The sequence below is a fragment of the Hippocampus zosterae genome, chromosome 9 (assembly GCF_025434085.1).
Source record: "Hippocampus zosterae strain Florida chromosome 9, ASM2543408v3, whole genome shotgun sequence".
Taxonomy (NCBI): Eukaryota; Metazoa; Chordata; class Actinopteri; order Syngnathiformes; family Syngnathidae; genus Hippocampus; species Hippocampus zosterae.
The window spans coordinates 3,394,959-3,414,049 of record NC_067459.1 but is presented as its reverse complement, the minus strand read 5'-3'; the positions used below and the strand labels follow the sequence as shown (position 1 = coordinate 3,414,049).

Genomic DNA, 19,091 nt, shown 5'->3' with positions numbered 1-19,091 from the left:
TGCACTGAGTCGACGCCCCCTGGATTAAGTGGCGCAGCCTGTACTGTGCCAAGCAGCCGATGCAGTCTAAACTGCACCGGTGCAGTCAATTAGCAGCCTGGACTGTGTCAACGCAGCCGATGTGTCAATTAGCAGCCTGGACTGTGTCAACGCAGCCGATGTGTCAATTAGCAGCCTGGACTGTGTCAACACAGTCGATGTGTCAATTAGCAGCCTGGACTGTGTCAACGCAGCCGGTGTGTCAATTAGAAGCCTGGACTGTGTCAACGCAGTTCACGTGTCAATCACGTGACGTAATGAGCCAGCACATGCATCGACACGTGGTTTGCTCTGTGAGCCCGGCGCATGTGTCAATGCATCGGTGTCGCTGGACCCATCACTACTTTTCAGCATTGATGGTGCCTTCACAGATACATGACCCATATTGGCATTAACACAGCCACGTAACACCACAGATGGTGGCTTTTGAATTTTACGTACATAACAGTCCGTATGGTTCTTTCCCTCTTTGGCCCAGAGTACATGACATCCACAATTTCAAGAAACAATTTGTCATGTGGACTTGTCAGACCACAGAACACTTTTCCACTTTGCATCAGTCCATTTTAAATGACCTCGCCCCAGAGAAGCTGGTGGCATTTCTGGTTGTTGATAAATTACTTTTGCTTTGCGTAGTACAGCATTAAGCTGTACTTATGAGATCATCGGTCATGGCCATTCAATGTTTGTTTTCGGCATTGCTGCTTATACGCAGTGATTTCTCCAGATCCTCTGAAACCTTTGATGACCAAGGTTGGCCAACCAGTCAGAGACTAAGAGCCATTTTTTTGACTGCGTAACTGCAAAGAGCCACATTATACACATGGGCACACATAAACATCACCCCATCCCTTCCTCTCGCATGCACACACACACACACACACACACACAGACCTCTGCTCAACGAGATTGATTGTAAATGTCACACACCATGACAATGACCACAGGCCAGTCATTTTCAATAATGAATATTGTGTGCACTGTCTCAAACACACACACACACACCTCAGTTTAACAAAGTCCACAAACAAAAATATAATAATGTCTTTCTCTTACTATGCATGTTGCTTCACGCCTTATTGCACGGACTTCTGGCATTCCTTCTCTTGAACAATCCTGTCTCCATGCGAGTTGCAGTGGTTACTTACTACTCGGGTCAGTTTGCCACATAGGGCAAAACATTTTTGACCGAAGATCGACTTTTGAAGCGACCAACCTCCTGCGATCTGGTCTCACGTGCAAGCATATACAGACACTCACACGCAAGCACGCCACGATGAGGTACAGCCGTAACATGACCGAAACCGAAACACAGAGACACACAAATCTTTTTTTCCCGCCATTTCCTCCCCCCACCCCTCGCGGTCAATTTAGGACCAATCTGCTGGCGCCCGGTCAATCACGATCGACGTATTGGGCACCCCTGCCTTAAAATCAGACTTAATTTGCTAACTAGCTTAGCACTTAGCACCATTGTTTGGTCATGAGCGATGACCAAAAGATCGGAATTCAGTTGTCATCTGACTGGTTGCCCTGTATGTCTATCAAGTAACGGGATTGATGACAGGCTGACATCGTAAATTCTGCTATTCTTTGGACATTTTTTGAATGGCAGCGCCACTGCTGAGGCATTTTCGATACTTGTCATGTGCAAGCCCAGGAGCAGCATTCAACCAGCCAAAGAGCCGCATGCGGCTTGCGAGCCGCGGGTTGGCTACCCCTGATATAGACCTTAGATGCTGAAATCCCTTAATCCCTTGCCAAAAATACATTTAAAAATCCACATTTCAGGTTTACTGTGCCAATAAATAAATCTATATATATATTGCGCATCGTCCCGCAGGCGGTCTGTCCTTCCGTCTGTCCCTTTTCAAAACGTACCTACTTCACCGCGCCGCCACTGCGCCGCCACTGCGCCGCTCAGTCAGTGGCTCACTACGATCGCGCGGGCATCTTAGGGAAAAAATGTTGTCTACCCACAAGCATTGCTATAAAATTGTTAGTTATTTAGTAGAGCTAAACATCTCTTTATTTTCGCGATGAGCAATGAAGATGAACAAAAAGTTGAACCAAGCAACAACACTTTTGTGTTGTTGCTTACCAGCCTTCCGCAGGAACTAGCTGATGAGCCGCCCGGAGGGCGGCGAACCAGCTAGTACATACATAAATAAAAATACACTTCCTTTGTGCCAATTGCCTGAAGTGTTCTGGGTTGTGATCACCCTTAATAGCTGCTCGCAACTCTTGTAAAGGTTTTCTTTTTTCCACACCATGTTCATTCAGGTGCATTATTCGCCATTGACTTGCAGAGTGGTTCACTTGCTTACCTTCCATCCGGGTTGAATGGGATTAGGCATGGCATGGTATTAGATTCTGAAGGTATGATAACCATGAGCAAAAATATTGCGGTATTAAAATTACAGCGCCATAATGTCTTTTTTAATATATTTGAGTACATATTAATAATTTTCCCCATAGAACACAAAATGTGTTTTAAAAAAAAATACAACATCTGAAAAATCAAGAAACACATGTTCAGTTAAAATCAATCTTGTAATGTGAACGGTCGTCTGGTACACATCTGAGTAATTTGGTGTCCCATTACAGACTACTACCCGTGTTCTTGGAGGCAAATTAGTACCTGCTGGCACCAGTTTTTGTTGTTGTTTTTAGGATAATGTATATTAATCAACATCGCAAAAATGTATCTGTGTATGCTGGAGTTTAGGCAATCGGTCTCTCTTGCTTGTTTTTTGCCCTCCTCCCACTTGTTGAACTTCTCATCCCTCCCCCCTCTGCTCAGCTGAGGAGAGAAATAGACAATACTCATCAAAACTTGGGGATAATTGGCTTTCAGGTGACATTTATGGATAATGTAAAAAGTTTGCGCAACAGTGATGTCATGAAAGTAAGATATTCAAGTGGAAGGCTGCACTGGTGAGTCCCTCATCTCAAACAATTAATTGAAACAAAAGTGGGGGACACCACAACAAAAAATGTCAATGTCTCAATAGCTTTGCAGTGCACACCTTTACCAGCGGCTTTTCGGCGTGATTGAGGTGTAATGTCCTTAAGTGCTGCCTTGATTTATTTGGGTTCAAGCTCTCTGTAGCCAGCATTTTTCGACACAGTTGACACACTAATCTTTGCATGTCATCTCCCACTGTCGTCACAGTGAAGCAGAGTGCTACATACGCTTCGTTATATTTCCTCGTCTTAGCTGCGGGGGACTTTCTGTTCATCTCTTTCCGCCTTTCTTTTCATCTTGTCTCTTGAGGATTTGTTTACTGCACTTCATATCGCCTGCTCTGTGCAAAAACAAACAAACAAACAAGCAAGCAAAAAAACAAAGCACAGTAGGCCCAATACCCCCTGTGCACTCTCTGACAAGGAGGGTGACACTGCCACCTGCTGTAGTGGATGTGCAATTACAACATGCGGCCCTCTGGCATCGCATTGTGCCCTATTGTGCCACTATTTGAGAACGACTGCCTGAGCAGGTGCTTTTAGCCTGGACCCCATTTAACACATGAGACTGTTATGCAAGGTGGAGAGCAGAGTAAAATTTTATTTTTCTTTTCTTCCTTACAGGAACAGAAAAGTAGTGAACTACTCACAATTCAATGAGTCTGATGATGCAGGTAAGGGTTTTTCTTGCTGTTGTTTTACGTATTTATTTTTTGTGCGTGTGTGTGTGTGTGTGTGTGTGTGTGTGTGTGCGCGTGTGTGTGTGTGTGTGTGTGTGTGTGTGTGTGTGTGTGTGTGTGTGTGTGTTTCATGGGTTAATTCAGTGCTTCTCAATTATTGTCCGTCATGCCCTCCCTAGTCAGAAGAAAACATTTCGTGCCCCCCCACGCGACGATAAATAGTATCATTTGCCTATAAAATTGTTATAAGTACATCTCTGCATAACACTATATTCTTATTAACCTATAAGAATTAAAAAAAAGAAATATGGACCAATTTACTAAAAAGAATAGCTTTATTAACTGTAACAGAAAAGATTTAAAGTGAATATGAAATTGGAAAATTAAATTAAATCCTTAATTAAACTGGAATTTTTTTTGACTGACCATGTCAAACCATATGATACTGAAAAATAAAATTACATCAAAATAATGCATTCAAACTGATCACCAACTTGAACTCAGAGCACAATATTTAAAAAAAACTTTAGCCTGCAAAACAAAAATAGATAAAATGATGTGTGCAGATTATTATTTTTTTTTAAAAATCAAAGATGTCTGAATTAATGGCTACAATGAGCACGTTTTGCAATGCACTGCTTTTCGAAGCGAGGTTTGAAGCAGGACACAGCAACTCTCGGCTCCTGCTCAATGTGTCGCCGGGACCTGTATTTTAGTTAACTGAAATATCAGTCACAAAGCGGGATGATTGTTGGCAATATTCGGCACGTTTTCGCTGAAAAAAACTCAAGCGGCTTATCAGCGTGATTCGGGTGTAATGTCGTTAAGTGACGCCTTAATTTATTTGGCCTCATACTGTCCGTTACCAACGTTTTTGGACACAGTAAACACACTGATCTTTTCCTGTCTGCCACCATAGTCACACAGTGAAGCCAAGCGCTACATACGCCCGGCCATATTTCTTTCCTCCCTTCAAATTCTCACTGCGCAAACTCTGCCAATGAGAGCGCAATGAGAGCATTGAGCAATGAGAGCGCCTAATGTAGTAGAGGTGCCACTGCACTTCATTCTAGGACAGTAAAAAAATTAATCAATAAAATTTAAAAATTAAAAAGCATGTTCTCCGAGGTCAAACACGCCCCCCTTGACGGAGCTTTGGGGCGCGCCCCTATATTTGAGAGACACTGGGTTAATTGAACACTATAAATCAGGGGCACCCAATAAGTAGATCGCAATCGACTGGTAGCGCGCAGTCTGGTCCCAAGTCGATCGCGAGGGGTGCAGAGGGGAACAACCCAAAATGTTTGTGTGTCTGTGTGCGTGTTATTGTTCTGATGTATTTTTATTTTAGTGCACACTGCACCCTTAGCATCCTATCGGTCTCACTTTCACAAAAACTACCATGATTTCCGCACTTTAGAGTGCACCCGATTGTAAGATGCACCAACTATATTTTTTTAAGGAAAAAACATTTTGTACACAAACAAGCAGCACCTGTCTATAAGCAGCAAGTGCCCACATTGTAACATGAGATATTTACAAAGAAAGATGGTACACAGAATGCATTTTCAAAGTTTTAATAACATCCCTTAACTTTTCTTTTCAAATAGTGCCTGTAACGCAGCAGCACCACGGCAGTAAAACAGCAAAAACAGGGCTGGTTTAAAAAAAAAACAACAACAACACAGAACTCACTGTTTGCCATCGAATAATGCTTTTTTTTTTTTTTTAAATGAAAAAAAATCCTAGCTTGCCGTAACACTCGGTCAACCATTCCTCCATTCGGCTTTCTACCATTTACGATTTCGTGTCAACTTTCATGATTCTGTCTTCCTGGAGTTTTTTTTGGGGGGGGGGCATAGTAATCCTTGGTGGATGCAGTATAGCCCAAAACACAGGTCAGATGCACCCTCTCATGGCCGGTTGTTTTCAGCGTGACAGATGATGGCGTCTTCCTCGATACGTATATATCAACTTGTCTCACTCTTACCTTTTATGCTCGAGCACTCAGTAGAAAAAATCTTTATATAGGCCACTTCTTTAAATAAGCTGCAGAATTGAAGCAGGTAACCCTTAACATGGCCTGCATCACTGGAAGTTGTTGGCGGTCAGCAGTCTGCAATTGCAGCCTGCGATCAGCGCTGTTGCAATACAGTACTTCTTTTTTTATTATTATTATTCCTATTTAAACTTTATTTCCTGTCCAATTCACTGAGGCCACTGGCAAAGAATTTAAATCTGGAGTTCCAGGAGAAACATTTTTAAACGGTACATGTGAGCTACAATCGTTAACATCCTGCAAAAGTGCGTCCGATGCCACCACATCAGGTCTCGACAAAGGCTTTTCACGAAGCCACAAACTCCGTCTACTTTATTTTTCAATTTTGTTCACCTTAGGGGCCATTATGGCCGTTGCTCATCATGGTGCGTGCGCGTGGTAAGTGCGTGTGTATGCGCGCATGTGCGGTAGCGGGTCGATTGCGAAACATTGGTTGATCGACAAGTCAATTTTTGGTCAAAAAAACTTGGGTACCCCTGCTCTGAATTGTCCTTCGATGTAAATGTGAGCGCCCAACACTAGTGAGGATAAGCGGAATAGATGGATATGGAATCTACTTATATAGATTTTGATCATATATGTTGTTTCTTTGTAGATGAAGAATATGGTGACTCTAAACCCAAGAAGGTCCGTCCTGCACACCGAGAGCTGAAGCACAAGAGCTCAAAGAATTCACAGGATGATAGGTTAGTACGAATTGGGGCTGGATAAATGTTTTTGTGGAATGCTTTACGACAGGTTTATGCAATATCATATGTTGGTTGATCCATCCCACCCTCAACTCTTTTGGCCCTTTCTGAGATCGGGTGTTCTCATAGTAGTAGTAGTATGGCCACAGGCCACGTTGAATGCGCAATCAACCAGCCCGTTTATTGTGTAGGTGAGGCAAGGTCGGCGCCAACCACGTACAGTACATTAAACCAGACCGTGGAGCAAGAAGGGTTAAGGACCACTGGTTTAGCTCATTCCAGTGCATCAGTGTGATGATCTCCTCCTTTGCTACCTCAGGAGCATAAAAACCTGCTGTGATATATGGGGACAATGAATTCTGCTGGATTTGAATCCAATTGAGATGCTGTGGTGTGACCTTAAACGGGTAGTTCATGCCAGAAAACCCTCCAATATGGTGGAGTTGAAGCAATTCAGCGAAGAACAGTGGGCCAAAATTACTCCACAGCGACGTGAAAGACTCATCGGCAAATTACCACAAACGCTTGATTTCTATTATTCCTGCCAAGGGTGGCGCAACTCATTACAGTATTAGGTTAAAATTACAATTACTTTTTCGCATCAGGACAGCTAGTTTCAGATTTTTTTGTGCGTTTAAATAAATGAAAGGTATTTAGAAACTGGATTTTGTATTTCCTTGGGTTGTGTCAGTGTGGTACTAAAATTGGTTTGATAAACTGAAATCTTTGTGTGACAAATTTGCAAAGAACAAATCCGATTGAGGCAAATTCCTCTTTCACGCCTACCCTTCCCCTTCAACCAGCGCAAGCTGTCCTAAGTCACGTCTGCCTTTCCTCTTTATAAGCATCGTGTCGGCAGGCGAAGCATTCGTCAAAGTCACAGATTTTGGAACTCGGTGTGGCCCCGCATTATTCTGCACCCTGTCAATTTCAAAGAAAATTTAAGGTGTTAGTGCGCCTGACGGACATGAAAATACGGTATATTTTGGGGCCGATTGATCCGTTATTTTCACATGAGCGATGTATTTACAATGATTTTGCTAATTTCCAGGGGGTGGTTTTAAAGTCGTGGGTTTTTCATTGATTTTGAATTGAAAATGCAAGCTAATATCAAATTTCTGGTTTCATTAAAAAAAAATCATTTGAGCTTCTTTATAAAAAAATGGACCATCCTGGCCGGATGATCCCTTTAAATTGCAAAACATTTTTCCGCCATAATCACCCAGCACTACCAAGCACAAAATGTTTAAAAGGGCATGTAATGTTTAATCTTTGGATTGTTTGGTCACTTTGTGAAACTATGAAATTTCAGAAAATGAAGAAAACCGATTTTTATGCCCGAATCCCAGTTCAGTTGAACATCATGTGTTTGGGCCCGATTTCTGATCATGTGATCAGCTCCAGGGATTCCGTGTGCATGCGTGCATCTGTCTGTCAGTCTGTCAGTCTGTCTCTATGGATGCACGCATTATATTGTTTTGTATTACACAAACCATATTCATACGTTTTGTCACTTTGAGATACTTTCCCCTTTTACTTCACAGTTCAAAATGGTCTTTCATGGGAACCTTTTTGCAAAGCTCAATAGTTTGACCCAACTCAATGCTTTAATTGTTAAATAAGGATCAACGATAATGTGCCTCAATTGCATCAACTTGGCAGAGTAATTCAAGTGAATATATTATCATTTAAAAATGCTTAATTACCAAGTTGTTGATGATTTTAATTCACACATACATCTTGATCCCCCCTCCCCGCCCCCACCTTGATTCTTGGTTTCAGTGAGGACTCTGAGGACAAACTCTCCAAATCCAAAAATGATTCTGCTGGTAAGTCCAGCTAAGCTTTGCTTAGGTATTTGCAAAGCTGTAACAAACTGTCACAGGGAGAGCTGCATATGGACTTCAATGTTCTTACAGATGACCTTGGTAGTGACGACGAAGAGAATGACTTTGGCGAGGAAGAGGAAGATGGAGGAAGTGACTATGAAGAAAAAAAAATCAAAAGAGGAAAGAAACCCAAGATGGAGAAGCCCAGCAGAAGGACACCGAAAAGAAAACGGGCCACAGGTAACATATATGAATAGGATTGAATTAAAAGCTTTACTTTATGTCATCTGTATGTGACTGACTGCTCTGTCAAGCATTCATATTTATGAGAATTTCCGTTACCATGACTTCAAAACAGACAAGATGGCGCCAACGCAAAGAGGCGCCTTGGTGATGCACGCTGTAGTGTGGACTTTTTGTCATTTTCGTTCGTTTTTAACAACTACACCGCTTACTCACACGAGGCAAGACTTACTAATCAGGGAGTCTCCTCTGTCGTTTTTCGCCAACTTTCACAAATCGACAGTTTGTTTTCTGAGATAATAGCCGGCGGAGCGGCTGTACTTTGCAGACCATAGAGGCGACACCAGAGGAGGAAGGCCAAGATAGTCAGCGTGCTAGTTAAGTTCCAATAGGGTTTGCAATCTCCATTCGCCACATCACTGATGATGAGTTGAAATGGAGTATGGCTTGATAAATATTTCCCATATTCCCCAATCCGGCAAAGGACTAATTTGTCTAAAATTTCCCCGGCATAACCTACGTCGAAAGCCATGGCTACGCAGTACAAATGTCCATATGCAAATAATCCCACAATTTTCTTTGTGGCCAGTTATTCATACGATTGATTAGAGTATGAACACATTACTTGTCAATGTCTAAAAAAAAACAACCCAGCTTGTCAATCTGATGACGCAAGCTTTTATTTTGACATTGACCCCCGTGGCGCTTTATATAGTAACCTATGGACCGCCATCTCACTCCTGCTGTGTTGTGGTTCCAGTGGGCCGTCAAAATGTCTCTAGGCGAAAGCAGTTGGCAGTGCAAAAAACACTGGCCACATCGCTGCCCCTGAGAACGCTGCTAAATTAGCTAGTTGATCACAAGGTCCCATACTGAAAGTCAAACATGGACAATTAATTTGTCAAAGGCCATTCAAGAAACTGAGATGGCTTTCAAGAAACTGAAATGGTGGTGGAAAGCCACACCAATATGCTACCTTAATTGTGTTGAATATCGTGGGTATTTGAGGTTTATGTTGTAATTAGGAAACAAAACTAAAAAAGAAATTCAATCAGTTACATTAAAATAACATTTGCCACGAAGGTTTGCGACTGTTAGAGAGTTAAAAAAAATGTTTGGGGTGGGATCAGGTTCTTTAAACGAACAAAGGTTCACGAACAAATTTTCTTGTTTCCATCAAATTTTGAACGTGTGTGTGTGTGTATAATATCTATCTATCTATCTATCTATCTATCTATCTATCTATCTATCTATCTATCTATCTATCTATCTATCTATCTATCTATCTATCTATCTATCTATCTATCTATCTATCTATCTATCTATCTATCTATCTATCTATCTATCTATCTATCTATCTATCTATCTATCTATCTATCTATCTATCTATCTATCTATCTATCTATCTATCTATCTATCTATCTATCTATCTATCTATCTATCTATCTATCTATCTATCTATCTATCTATCTATCTATCTATCTATCTATCTATCTATCTATCTATCTATCTATCTATCTATCTATCTATCTATCTATCTATCTATCTATCTATCTATCTATCTATCTATCTATCTATCTATCTATCTATCTATCTATCTATCTATCTATCTATCTCATGTACACATGTATATGTTTGTGTGTTTGTTATATGTATATATGTACTGTATATACAGTATACTGTATGTATGTACAGTATATATATGTGTATGTATATATATATATATATGTGTGTATATACATGTATATCTACAGTATGTCTATATATGTATTAAGGGTGTGTAAAATAATCGATATTCATCGATGCGCACGTGCGCGATGCGAGTGCATCGGCTCATTCACTGTGTACGACGCGATTGACGGGTGAAATCGCGATTCATCACGATGCATTGGTGGGTATCGGTAAAATCCGATTCAAGCGCCGTTTATTCATGTTAAACGTCGCCTACCTGCCCTTTCCTAGGCGCAATGAATGCACCATCATTGTTTTGCGTTTTGTGTTGAATACGGACGGTAGCCGTGCGTCTCATACAGTCCAGAACACAACTAGCGAAACAGTATGGAGGGAGTTCGCGCAAGCAGCAGCGAGGAAACTACTGTATTTAATGCTTCCGCAACATTCAGATCTTATGTTTGGAAATACTACGGCTTCGAAAAGAAAGACGGAAAGATTGATAAAAGCTCAGTAATTTGCAAAGAAAGTTGCACTACGAAGCCATACAACGGCAGCACCACAAATATGCAGACCACTTAAAACGATGGCACCAGATCACCGACAAGTTTCCCGCTCCCTCCCCCGCGTCCCCGTCCAGTTCCTCGTTGGACACCGGAGAAACTCTTGGCAAACCAGGTCAGGATCAGAAAAAAATCGCCTCTTATTTTGGGGGTCCCCTTGCAGCTCACTGTGACCGCGCAAGGAAAAACTATATATGGATGACTCTTTTGGACATTTTATTTTGACACTTAGTGAGAGTAGTCTGTTTGTGTTTACACTACAGCAACAGCTGTGAGTCTCAGGTGCCAAATTGTTTACATTTTCTTTGCACAAAACCCAATTGTGAAAGGGCTTAAATAAGTTGTTTTACACGTTCTACTATTTATAAGGAATAAAGTGGTCTACTATTTTTATTTGCATCATGTTTAATTGCACACACAATATCACAACGAATTGTACTGTATCGGATCGCATTGATTTGAACTAAATGTGTATCGCGTCGTATCACATTGTGAAGACGGTGAAACGTATCGAATCGTGTCGCCAGAAAATTCCATGTATCGTTTAAGTATCGAATCGCTGCTAGTGCATCGAGATGTGGATCGAATCGTCCTCAGTGCTGAGATTCACATCTTAACATGTATGTGTGTATATGCATGTATGTACAAATGTGTGACTGGGTGACTGAGAATATGTAGCTTTCCCATGAGCATGTTACTAGCACTCACACAAGCCTGTGTCGCATATTTTTGTCTGAATCTCCACTGCGTATCAGGGTCCGTACGGGTCCTGAAAGTTCATAGAAATCCATAAAAACTAATTTGTAAAATTACGGTCTTAATTGTCCTTAAATTTCAGGGAAAGCTTCTAAAATCAACATAAATCCTTAAAAATTAACATGTGGTGTTCATTAGTGTATGTCATTTTCCACATCCTTCCAATTAATGGTTTAATAGTTGGAAAATGCGCCTGGCGCCCTTCCCCTCAAACCCCGCTGTGTGGCGACATCCTTCCTAGTTCCCGCTCTCCTTTTTCGGCCCTCTCTGATCAGTTCAGATGATGATCACTTCGCGTCATTTCGGGTAACAACAATAGACCGACGGGTCGGGGTGGATCGGTCTGTCCGCATCGCGCGGCCAGCCGCTCCCCATCCTGCCTGTCACCGCCCTGTCAGGCGCCCGTTCCTTTCGGCCCTCCCCAACTCGGAACCTTACCCACCCAGCCGCCAGGTACCCAACTGTCGGGGAAAGGGGTGTTCAGTGAAATTAAAATTTGACCAACAGTATGTCAAATAAAGGGGGTGAGCTGATTGCCCCTAAAAATAAAGGTGTGCCCTTCCTTTGGCAGCAATGATTTGAACACCAGCTCAGCTCAGTGATACGTGGTTTTCTGTTCAACCTGCATATTACTGAGGGAGCATTAAATCCAACGTGAATCCCCAGCCGAATGGAGAAAAGGTCCTTAAAATTTGCCAAATCAATCCTCAAAAGTCCGTAAAAGTCCCATAAATAAAAAGCGATTGGAAGAGTGGGAGGAACCCTGTGTATGATCTATACACACAATAGTGCTGGTAACAGATATTAAGTATAGAATAATAAAGGCATGCAGTGACTAATGGACGAGGCATCATTAGCGAGCAGTTAGCGGTTACTTTCTTTGATAATCTTGGGGACCAGTCTCCGATGTGACACTTCTGGATTATGATGTGGCTTGTTTGACTTGACTCTTTCAAACCACTGCTCATCCACTAAGCGTCATCTTTCCTTTTTCTCTCTTATTGGTGTCATCATCATGGATTATGACCTCTTTCGCTTCTGTTGAGCTTCAAATATACTCTGCTTGAGCCTTTGCCAATTCAAATTTTCTGTTCTGCAATATGGACCCTTCTGCTGCTTCTCCTTTATGGAAATACTTGGTTTAACTTGTCTGATCACTAATCCACTGCAATGCCATCACCCAATGACGAAAACAAAATCGCCTCAAACTTTCACAATTTCAAAGATGATGGCAGAGACACCGTCTCACCAATCCCGGTGAAAAAAAGAATGGTTTGACGAATGCATGGTTTTAAATGACTTGAGACTGGGTGGCTTTAATGTCCGTTGGCCTACGCAGCTCTGCTGGCGCACCCATCACCCTCTATTCTAGTCGTCCTCACGACAGACGTGCTTGAGGTCCTAGATGGTAAATGGGCTGTTACAGCTCTACTTTTCTACCCGGGGTACTCAAAGCGCTTTACTCTGTTTACCACATTTACCTCCTGATGATGCAGCATCAGGAGCAATGGGGGGTCAGTATCTTGCTCAAGGACACTTATACATGGTTGCAATGGCCAGGGATCGAACCACCTCCGGGTTGGGAAACGACCACTACACCATGCCACCCTCGGCCTTTTCCTCGCCACCTGACTGACACTTCCAATTCCTCTTTGTTCACTGTCTAAATGGACTACAAACCAAACACGATTGCCATGGTCCAAACCTTGGAACCGTGGTCTTGTCAACAGCAATGTCTGCTTGTTGCCAGCTGACCTCACCTCTCACCGGGTTCCACAGTTCACATCAGAGTTCTGGACAGCAGGTTTACATGGTTTACGGTCAGCCACTGGATATCTCACGGGAGCTCCTCCCAGATGCCGTAGAGCCCTGGTATACAACCTCTCAATGGGATGTGTTCCAGGGGGTTGCCGCCGTTTTTGTCCCCTTTGCGTTTTATGCGACAGTGGTCCAACCTTCAGCCAAATATGCCTTAATCTGCCATTGAACCCTGCTACAGCCCCGCTATGAGGGATCCTTCCGGGTGGTAGAGGCAGGGGCTCAGAGCTTTTGGAAATTGGAGGTAAGTCAGATCGGGTCAAGATAGGAGGGACTTAAGCCTGCTCATGTGGATGTCGTTGCACAACTGCAGTTGTCCCAACCGCCCTGGTGGCGCCCGCCCTCTGTAGTCTCCGAAATAAGCCCTGACCTCTGACCCTTCCTCCGTTTTGGCCACTTGTTATCACATTCATTCATTTCGTTTGGACTTGTAATTACAGGTATTTCAACACCAGGTGGTGCAGTTACTTCAAGTTGCAGAGCACAGGGAGGGAGGGGAAGACGAAGAATGAGGGAGAGAGTAATGACCATGGAAGGGAAAGTGATATGTATCTGATTAAACAAAGCGGGTAACAAAGTACGAAACATTCAGGAGATGCCTGAAGTCGGAAAAACTCAAATCTACGAGACTTTGAAAAACAAGGACGCGATTCTTACTCAATCCGATTCTGGCAATTTCCATGCTCGGAGTGAATTGCTTGTGGCTCGAGTAAATGAACATTTCTTAGAATGGTTTGATTGTTATCATGTTAAAAACTTTCCGGAAACTGGACCGCGAATAAGAGTCGGAGAGCAGTCAAATGTGTAGAGTGTGAACAACAGGGGGCTCAGTACACATCCTTGAGGAGAACTGGTGCTGAGTGTGATGGTGGAGGAGAATGTTACATTATTACTGGCATACAAACACATTGTGCTATCTTCTTTCATTTCCATTTCTAACTTTTGGCCCGGCCCTCCACAATAATTTCTGCTTCTCATTTGGCCCCCCCGGGAAAATAATTGCCCACCCCTGGTCTAGAGAGTGAAGGAGACATCACTCTCATTTGTCTCCTCATCTTTTACCCCATATCCACAAAGCAGTATTTTATTTATTTATTTTTTATTTTAGCAGCTGACCCAACTCCATCCCTGGCTGATATCATTCAGCGCATGTTATGAGAGTAGAGTAAGGCCCCTATCCCACTGAGGGGGCAGAAAAATCCACGTTCATGTCAGGGTTCATTGAAGGTCGCAACTGTTTACCGAATATTCGCTCGCGAATGTTTTTTTGTTTGTTTTTTCCTTGTCGCGAAGACATTTTGAGAAGGTTTAAAATTTCCTTGTGACAAACAAAGTACAGGTGCGCATTTGCGACCTTGAGTAAACCCTGATGAACCACAACACTTTGCCACGCTGCCTTTGAAATCACTCACAATTGTCCGCCGCTCATTGGGGTAGGGCCTAAGAATGAAAAATGTACACTAATTGTGAAATATTGGTTCACACAGTTATGCAAGGTACGTCATGGTATATTTAAATAATTATTAGTATATTTTTAAATAAATACTACAATCATCTGTAATAATGAACAGAGGAGTAAACATTGGCGCTCCAACATTTGTCCTTTGCCAGTGGCTGGGCCGCCTTTCCGTCATCATGTCAACCTCGGTTTTCGAACGTCTCTATTCTCGACCAAATCGGTTTTTGACCAAAAATATATTTTTTTATGCCTCGCATTATGGCCGAAATTCGGTTCTCGACCATACTGGGCGCACTTGAATGCGGCATTCAAATTCCTTGCACGAGGAAGTGACGTTTCCTTGGGTTGACGAAGAAGTGACGCCTCTGTTGTGAGCAGATGTGTTCAATCGATGTTTTTTTTTAAGATTGAGCGTCCATTGTGAGCAGACGTATTCAATAAAGATTTTTTTTAAAGCAGACGTGTTTGTTGAGATCGACGCAAATTGGACTGTTATTATTTCTGCATGGCACCAAAGAAAGCAAGTGGAAGTAGTAAAGCTGCTGAAAAAAAGGAAAATAGTGCGCAAAACTATTGAATTTGAGAAAGGTTTGATCGTGGCATATGAATCAAGTGTGCATGTGTCTGTGTTGGCCAAGGAGTTCGGCATGCCGAAATCAGCCGCATCCTAAAAAAGAAAGACCATCATAAATTCGGTGATGTGGCTAAAGGATCTCGTGTGTTTAGTGAACAAAGGCCACAAATATGAGATTAAGTGGAGAAACATTTGCTTATTTTCATAAATGAGAAACGGCGAGCAGGCTGAACTCGTAGCCAAGATACGGTTTGTGGCAAAACAATACAATTGTATGGAGATTTGATAAAGAAAAAGGATCCTAGCATTGCTCCTGATTTTAAAGCAAGCCGAGGATGGTTTGAAAAGTTGAGGAAAAGAAGTGATTCGTCATGGGGAGGCAGCGAGTTCAGACAAGGAAGCTGCCGAAAAGTTTAAAGTTGAATTTGAAAATCGCATCAAGGCCGAGGAATGTCTTCCCCAGCAGACTTTCAAGATGGATGATACTGGTACCTGCTAGAGACGTGCCTTTAGCATCCTCTTACACGCCCACCCTTCACTCATTGGTGGACTTCCGCATACCTGTCGTCACTCACTCCGCCTTTTCTCTATATAAACAGCATGTTGGCCAGTGGTGCTACCAGTCAGGCTTTGGAACTCGTCGTAGACACTAAACGCTCTGCATTACCGATCCGCCTGTCGATCTCTCGCTCCCTCCTGCCCTCACTCGTGAACAAGACCCCAAGATACTTAAACTCCTCCACTTGGGGCAAGATCTCCCCCCTGACCCGGAGGGGGCACTCCACCCTTTTCCGACTGAGGACCATGGTTTCAGATTTGGAGGTGCTGATTTTCATCCCAACCGCTTCACACTCGGCTGCGAAACGCTCCAGTGAGAGTTGGAGAGCCCTGTTTGAAGGAGCCAACAGCACCACATCATCTGCAAAAAGCAGGGATGCAATACTGAGGCCACCAAAACGGACCTCAACGCTTCGGCTGCGCCTAGAAATTCTGTCCATAAAGGTTATGAACAGAATCGGCGACAAAGGGCAGCCTTGGCGGAGTCCTACCCTCACTGGAAACGATTCCGACTTACTGCCGGCAATGCGGACCAAACTCTGACATCGGTGGTATAGTGACCGAACAGCCTGTATCAGTACGGTTCGGTACTCCATACCCACGAAGCACCCCCCACAGAACTCCCCGAGGGACACGGTCAAACGCCTTCTCCAAGTCCACAAAACACATGTAGACTGGTTGGGCGAATTCCCACATACCTTCGAGAACCCTGGTAAGGGTGTAGAGCTGGTACCCTGTTCCACGGCCGGGACGAAAACCACACTGCTCCTCCTCAATCTGAGGCTCGACTTCCTGACAGACCCACCTCTCCAGTACCCCTGAATAGACCTTACCAGGGAGGCTGAGGAGTGTGATCCCTCTGTAGTTGGAACACACCCTCCGGTCCCCCCTTTTTTTTAAAAAAAGAGGGACTACCACCCCGGTCTGCCAATCTAGAGGCACTCTCCCCGTTGACCACGCGATGTTGCAGAGGCGTGTCAACCAGCACAGCCCCACAACATCCAGAGCCTTGAGGAACTCCGGGCGGATCTCATCCACCCCCGGGGCCTTGCCACCGAGGAGCTTTTTAACCACATCGGTGACTTCAACCACAGAGATAGAAGAGCCCACCTCGGGGTCCCCAGGCGCCGCTTCCTCCAAGGAAGACGTGTTGGTGGAGTTGAGGAGGTCTTCGAAGTACTCTGCCCACCGGTTCACAACGTCCCGAATCGAAGTCAGCAGTGCCCCATACCCACTGTACACAGTGTTAGTGGTGCACTGCTTCCCCCTCCTGAGACGTCGGATGGTGGACCAGAATTTCCTCGAAGCCGTCCGGAAGTCGGCTTCCATGGCCTCACCGAACTCTTCCCATGCTCGGGTTTTTGCCTCAGCGACCACCAAAGCTGCGTTCTGCTTGGCCAGTCGATACCCGTCAGCTGCCTCTGAGGTCCCACGGGCCATAAAGGCTCGATAGGACTCCTTCTTCAGCTTGACGGCATCCCCTACTGCTGGTGTCCACCAGCGAGTACGAGGGTTGCCGCCACGACAGGCACCAACCACCTTACGGCCACAACTCAGATTGGCCGCCTCAACAATAGAGGCACGGAACATGGACCACTCGGACTCAATGTCCCCCGTCTCCCCCGGAACATGGGAAAAGCTCTGTCGGAGGAGGGAGTTGAAACTCCTTCTGACAGGACGTTGTATCGGTCTGTCGTGGTGAAGAAGGAGCTGCGCCAAAGGGTGAAGCTCTCAATTTACCGGTCGATCTATGTTCCAACCCTCATCTATGGCCGAAAGAACGAGATCCCGGATACAAGCGGCCGAAATGAGTTTTCTCCGCAGGTTGACCTCACATCGAGAGGAGCCAGATGACGTGGCTTGGGCATCTGATTCGGATGCCTCCTGAACGCCTCCCTGGTGAGGTGTTCCGGGCATGTCCCACCGGGAGGAGACCCCGAGGAAGACACAGCACACGCTGGAGAGCTGGAAGAAGTAGCTCGGGAGAGGGAAGCCTGGGCTTCCCTGCTAAAGCTGTTGCCCCCGCGACCCGGCCCCAGATAAGCGGTAGAAGATGGATGGATGGATGGCTCTGCATCCATCCATCTGCATGCAGCCATCTGCATGGAAGGCTTCCTGTCCATTTTGGAGAAAATTTAAGACTTTTAATGGCGCCTTATAATCGTGAAAATACGGTATATGGTTTATAAATTCAAGGTGTAAAAGAAGGCAATCTACAATTGTCACGATGAGAGAGAGAGATGTTAAATTTTCATGTTACAATGTCAATGTTTATGGTAAAATTATTAAAAATAAAGCATACAAAATGTAGTTTGTTGTTACCTGCTCTCTTATTACACGTGTATACAGTTTATGTTCTAAAATGGTTTAAAAAATGCTTTAAAAAAGTTGTTTTCTAGACTTGGAATGGATTAAAAATTTTTACATTGATTTTAATGGGAAACATAGTTTTGGTTTTCGAACAATTGGGTTTTTGAACAACTTTCTGGAACGGATTATGGTCGAAAACCGAGGTTTGACTGTACAATGTCAGTGCGTCACTTTAAGCGCGCCAGTCCATCAATCCTTCCTTCCATCGATTTTCTAATCCACTTTTCCCTCACGAGGGTCTCATTCAGCTCTCCCACATTCACTGAGGTGCTCATTGACCCGGTCCACTGTTATAGTGTTTACAAATGTCCAAACTGTATTGTTTAACATGAGTAAAAACATTCTAAACTTTATCCTCATCGAATTTTGTTGAATACAAGGAAAATTAATTAAAGGTTGTCTTCTTTTTAAAGTTATCTAAAATAATTGACCTGTTTTGTTCGCCGCTCTTTGTTGCAAAGTTCACACGACAGCAAAATATTTATATATATCCTGTCAATCTCTGCATCATACGAAAGTACAGTATGTCAAATGAGATGGCTATACATCAGCAAATATGGTCATTCTGTTTCCCCTGCCAAAAAAAGTGTTATCAAACCCTGTATGGTGCAACAAAGTTTGTGTCGAGCTTTTCCAATAATTTTTTGTGTGATTTTTGTAGATTGCAGTGATGACGAGAAGGAACTCAGCCGAAAGCGAACAGTACGTCAGGCGGCCTCCAAGGCGGTATCAAAACAAAGGGAGATCCTTCTGGGTGACGGAGGCAGTGAGGATGAAGAGCATGAGGAACAAGAAGAAGCCTACCTTGATCGTAAG

The 19,091-nt window shown here is 43.6% G+C and overlaps 2 protein-coding genes and 1 long non-coding RNA gene across 3 annotated transcripts in view; 1 reads left to right on the top strand and 2 right to left on the bottom strand.

Annotated features, from left to right (window-relative positions):
- LOC127607226 (uncharacterized) overlaps positions 1-15,531 on the bottom strand; it is a 28,478-nt gene extending 12,947 nt beyond the window's left edge. Inside the window, exon 1 of the long non-coding RNA XR_007964033.1 lies at positions 14,274-15,531. This is a non-coding gene — a long non-coding RNA (uncharacterized LOC127607226). The remainder of the gene's footprint in view (positions 1-14,273) is intronic.
- The window catches only part of nucks1a (nuclear casein kinase and cyclin-dependent kinase substrate 1a), a 51,938-nt gene that overhangs the window by 14,703 nt on the left and 18,144 nt on the right, over positions 1-19,091 (top strand). The window contains exons 3-7 of the mRNA XM_052075263.1: positions 3,631-3,680; positions 6,341-6,431; positions 8,217-8,263; positions 8,354-8,503; positions 18,937-19,086. Coding sequence (XP_051931223.1) covers positions 3,631-3,680; positions 6,341-6,431; positions 8,217-8,263; positions 8,354-8,503; positions 18,937-19,086 — 488 coding nt within the window. The remainder of the gene's footprint in view (positions 1-3,630; positions 3,681-6,340; positions 6,432-8,216; positions 8,264-8,353; positions 8,504-18,936; positions 19,087-19,091) is intronic.
- The window catches only part of c9h3orf14 (chromosome 9 C3orf14 homolog), a 58,100-nt gene that overhangs the window by 32,721 nt on the left and 6,288 nt on the right, over positions 1-19,091 (bottom strand). The window lies entirely within an intron of this gene.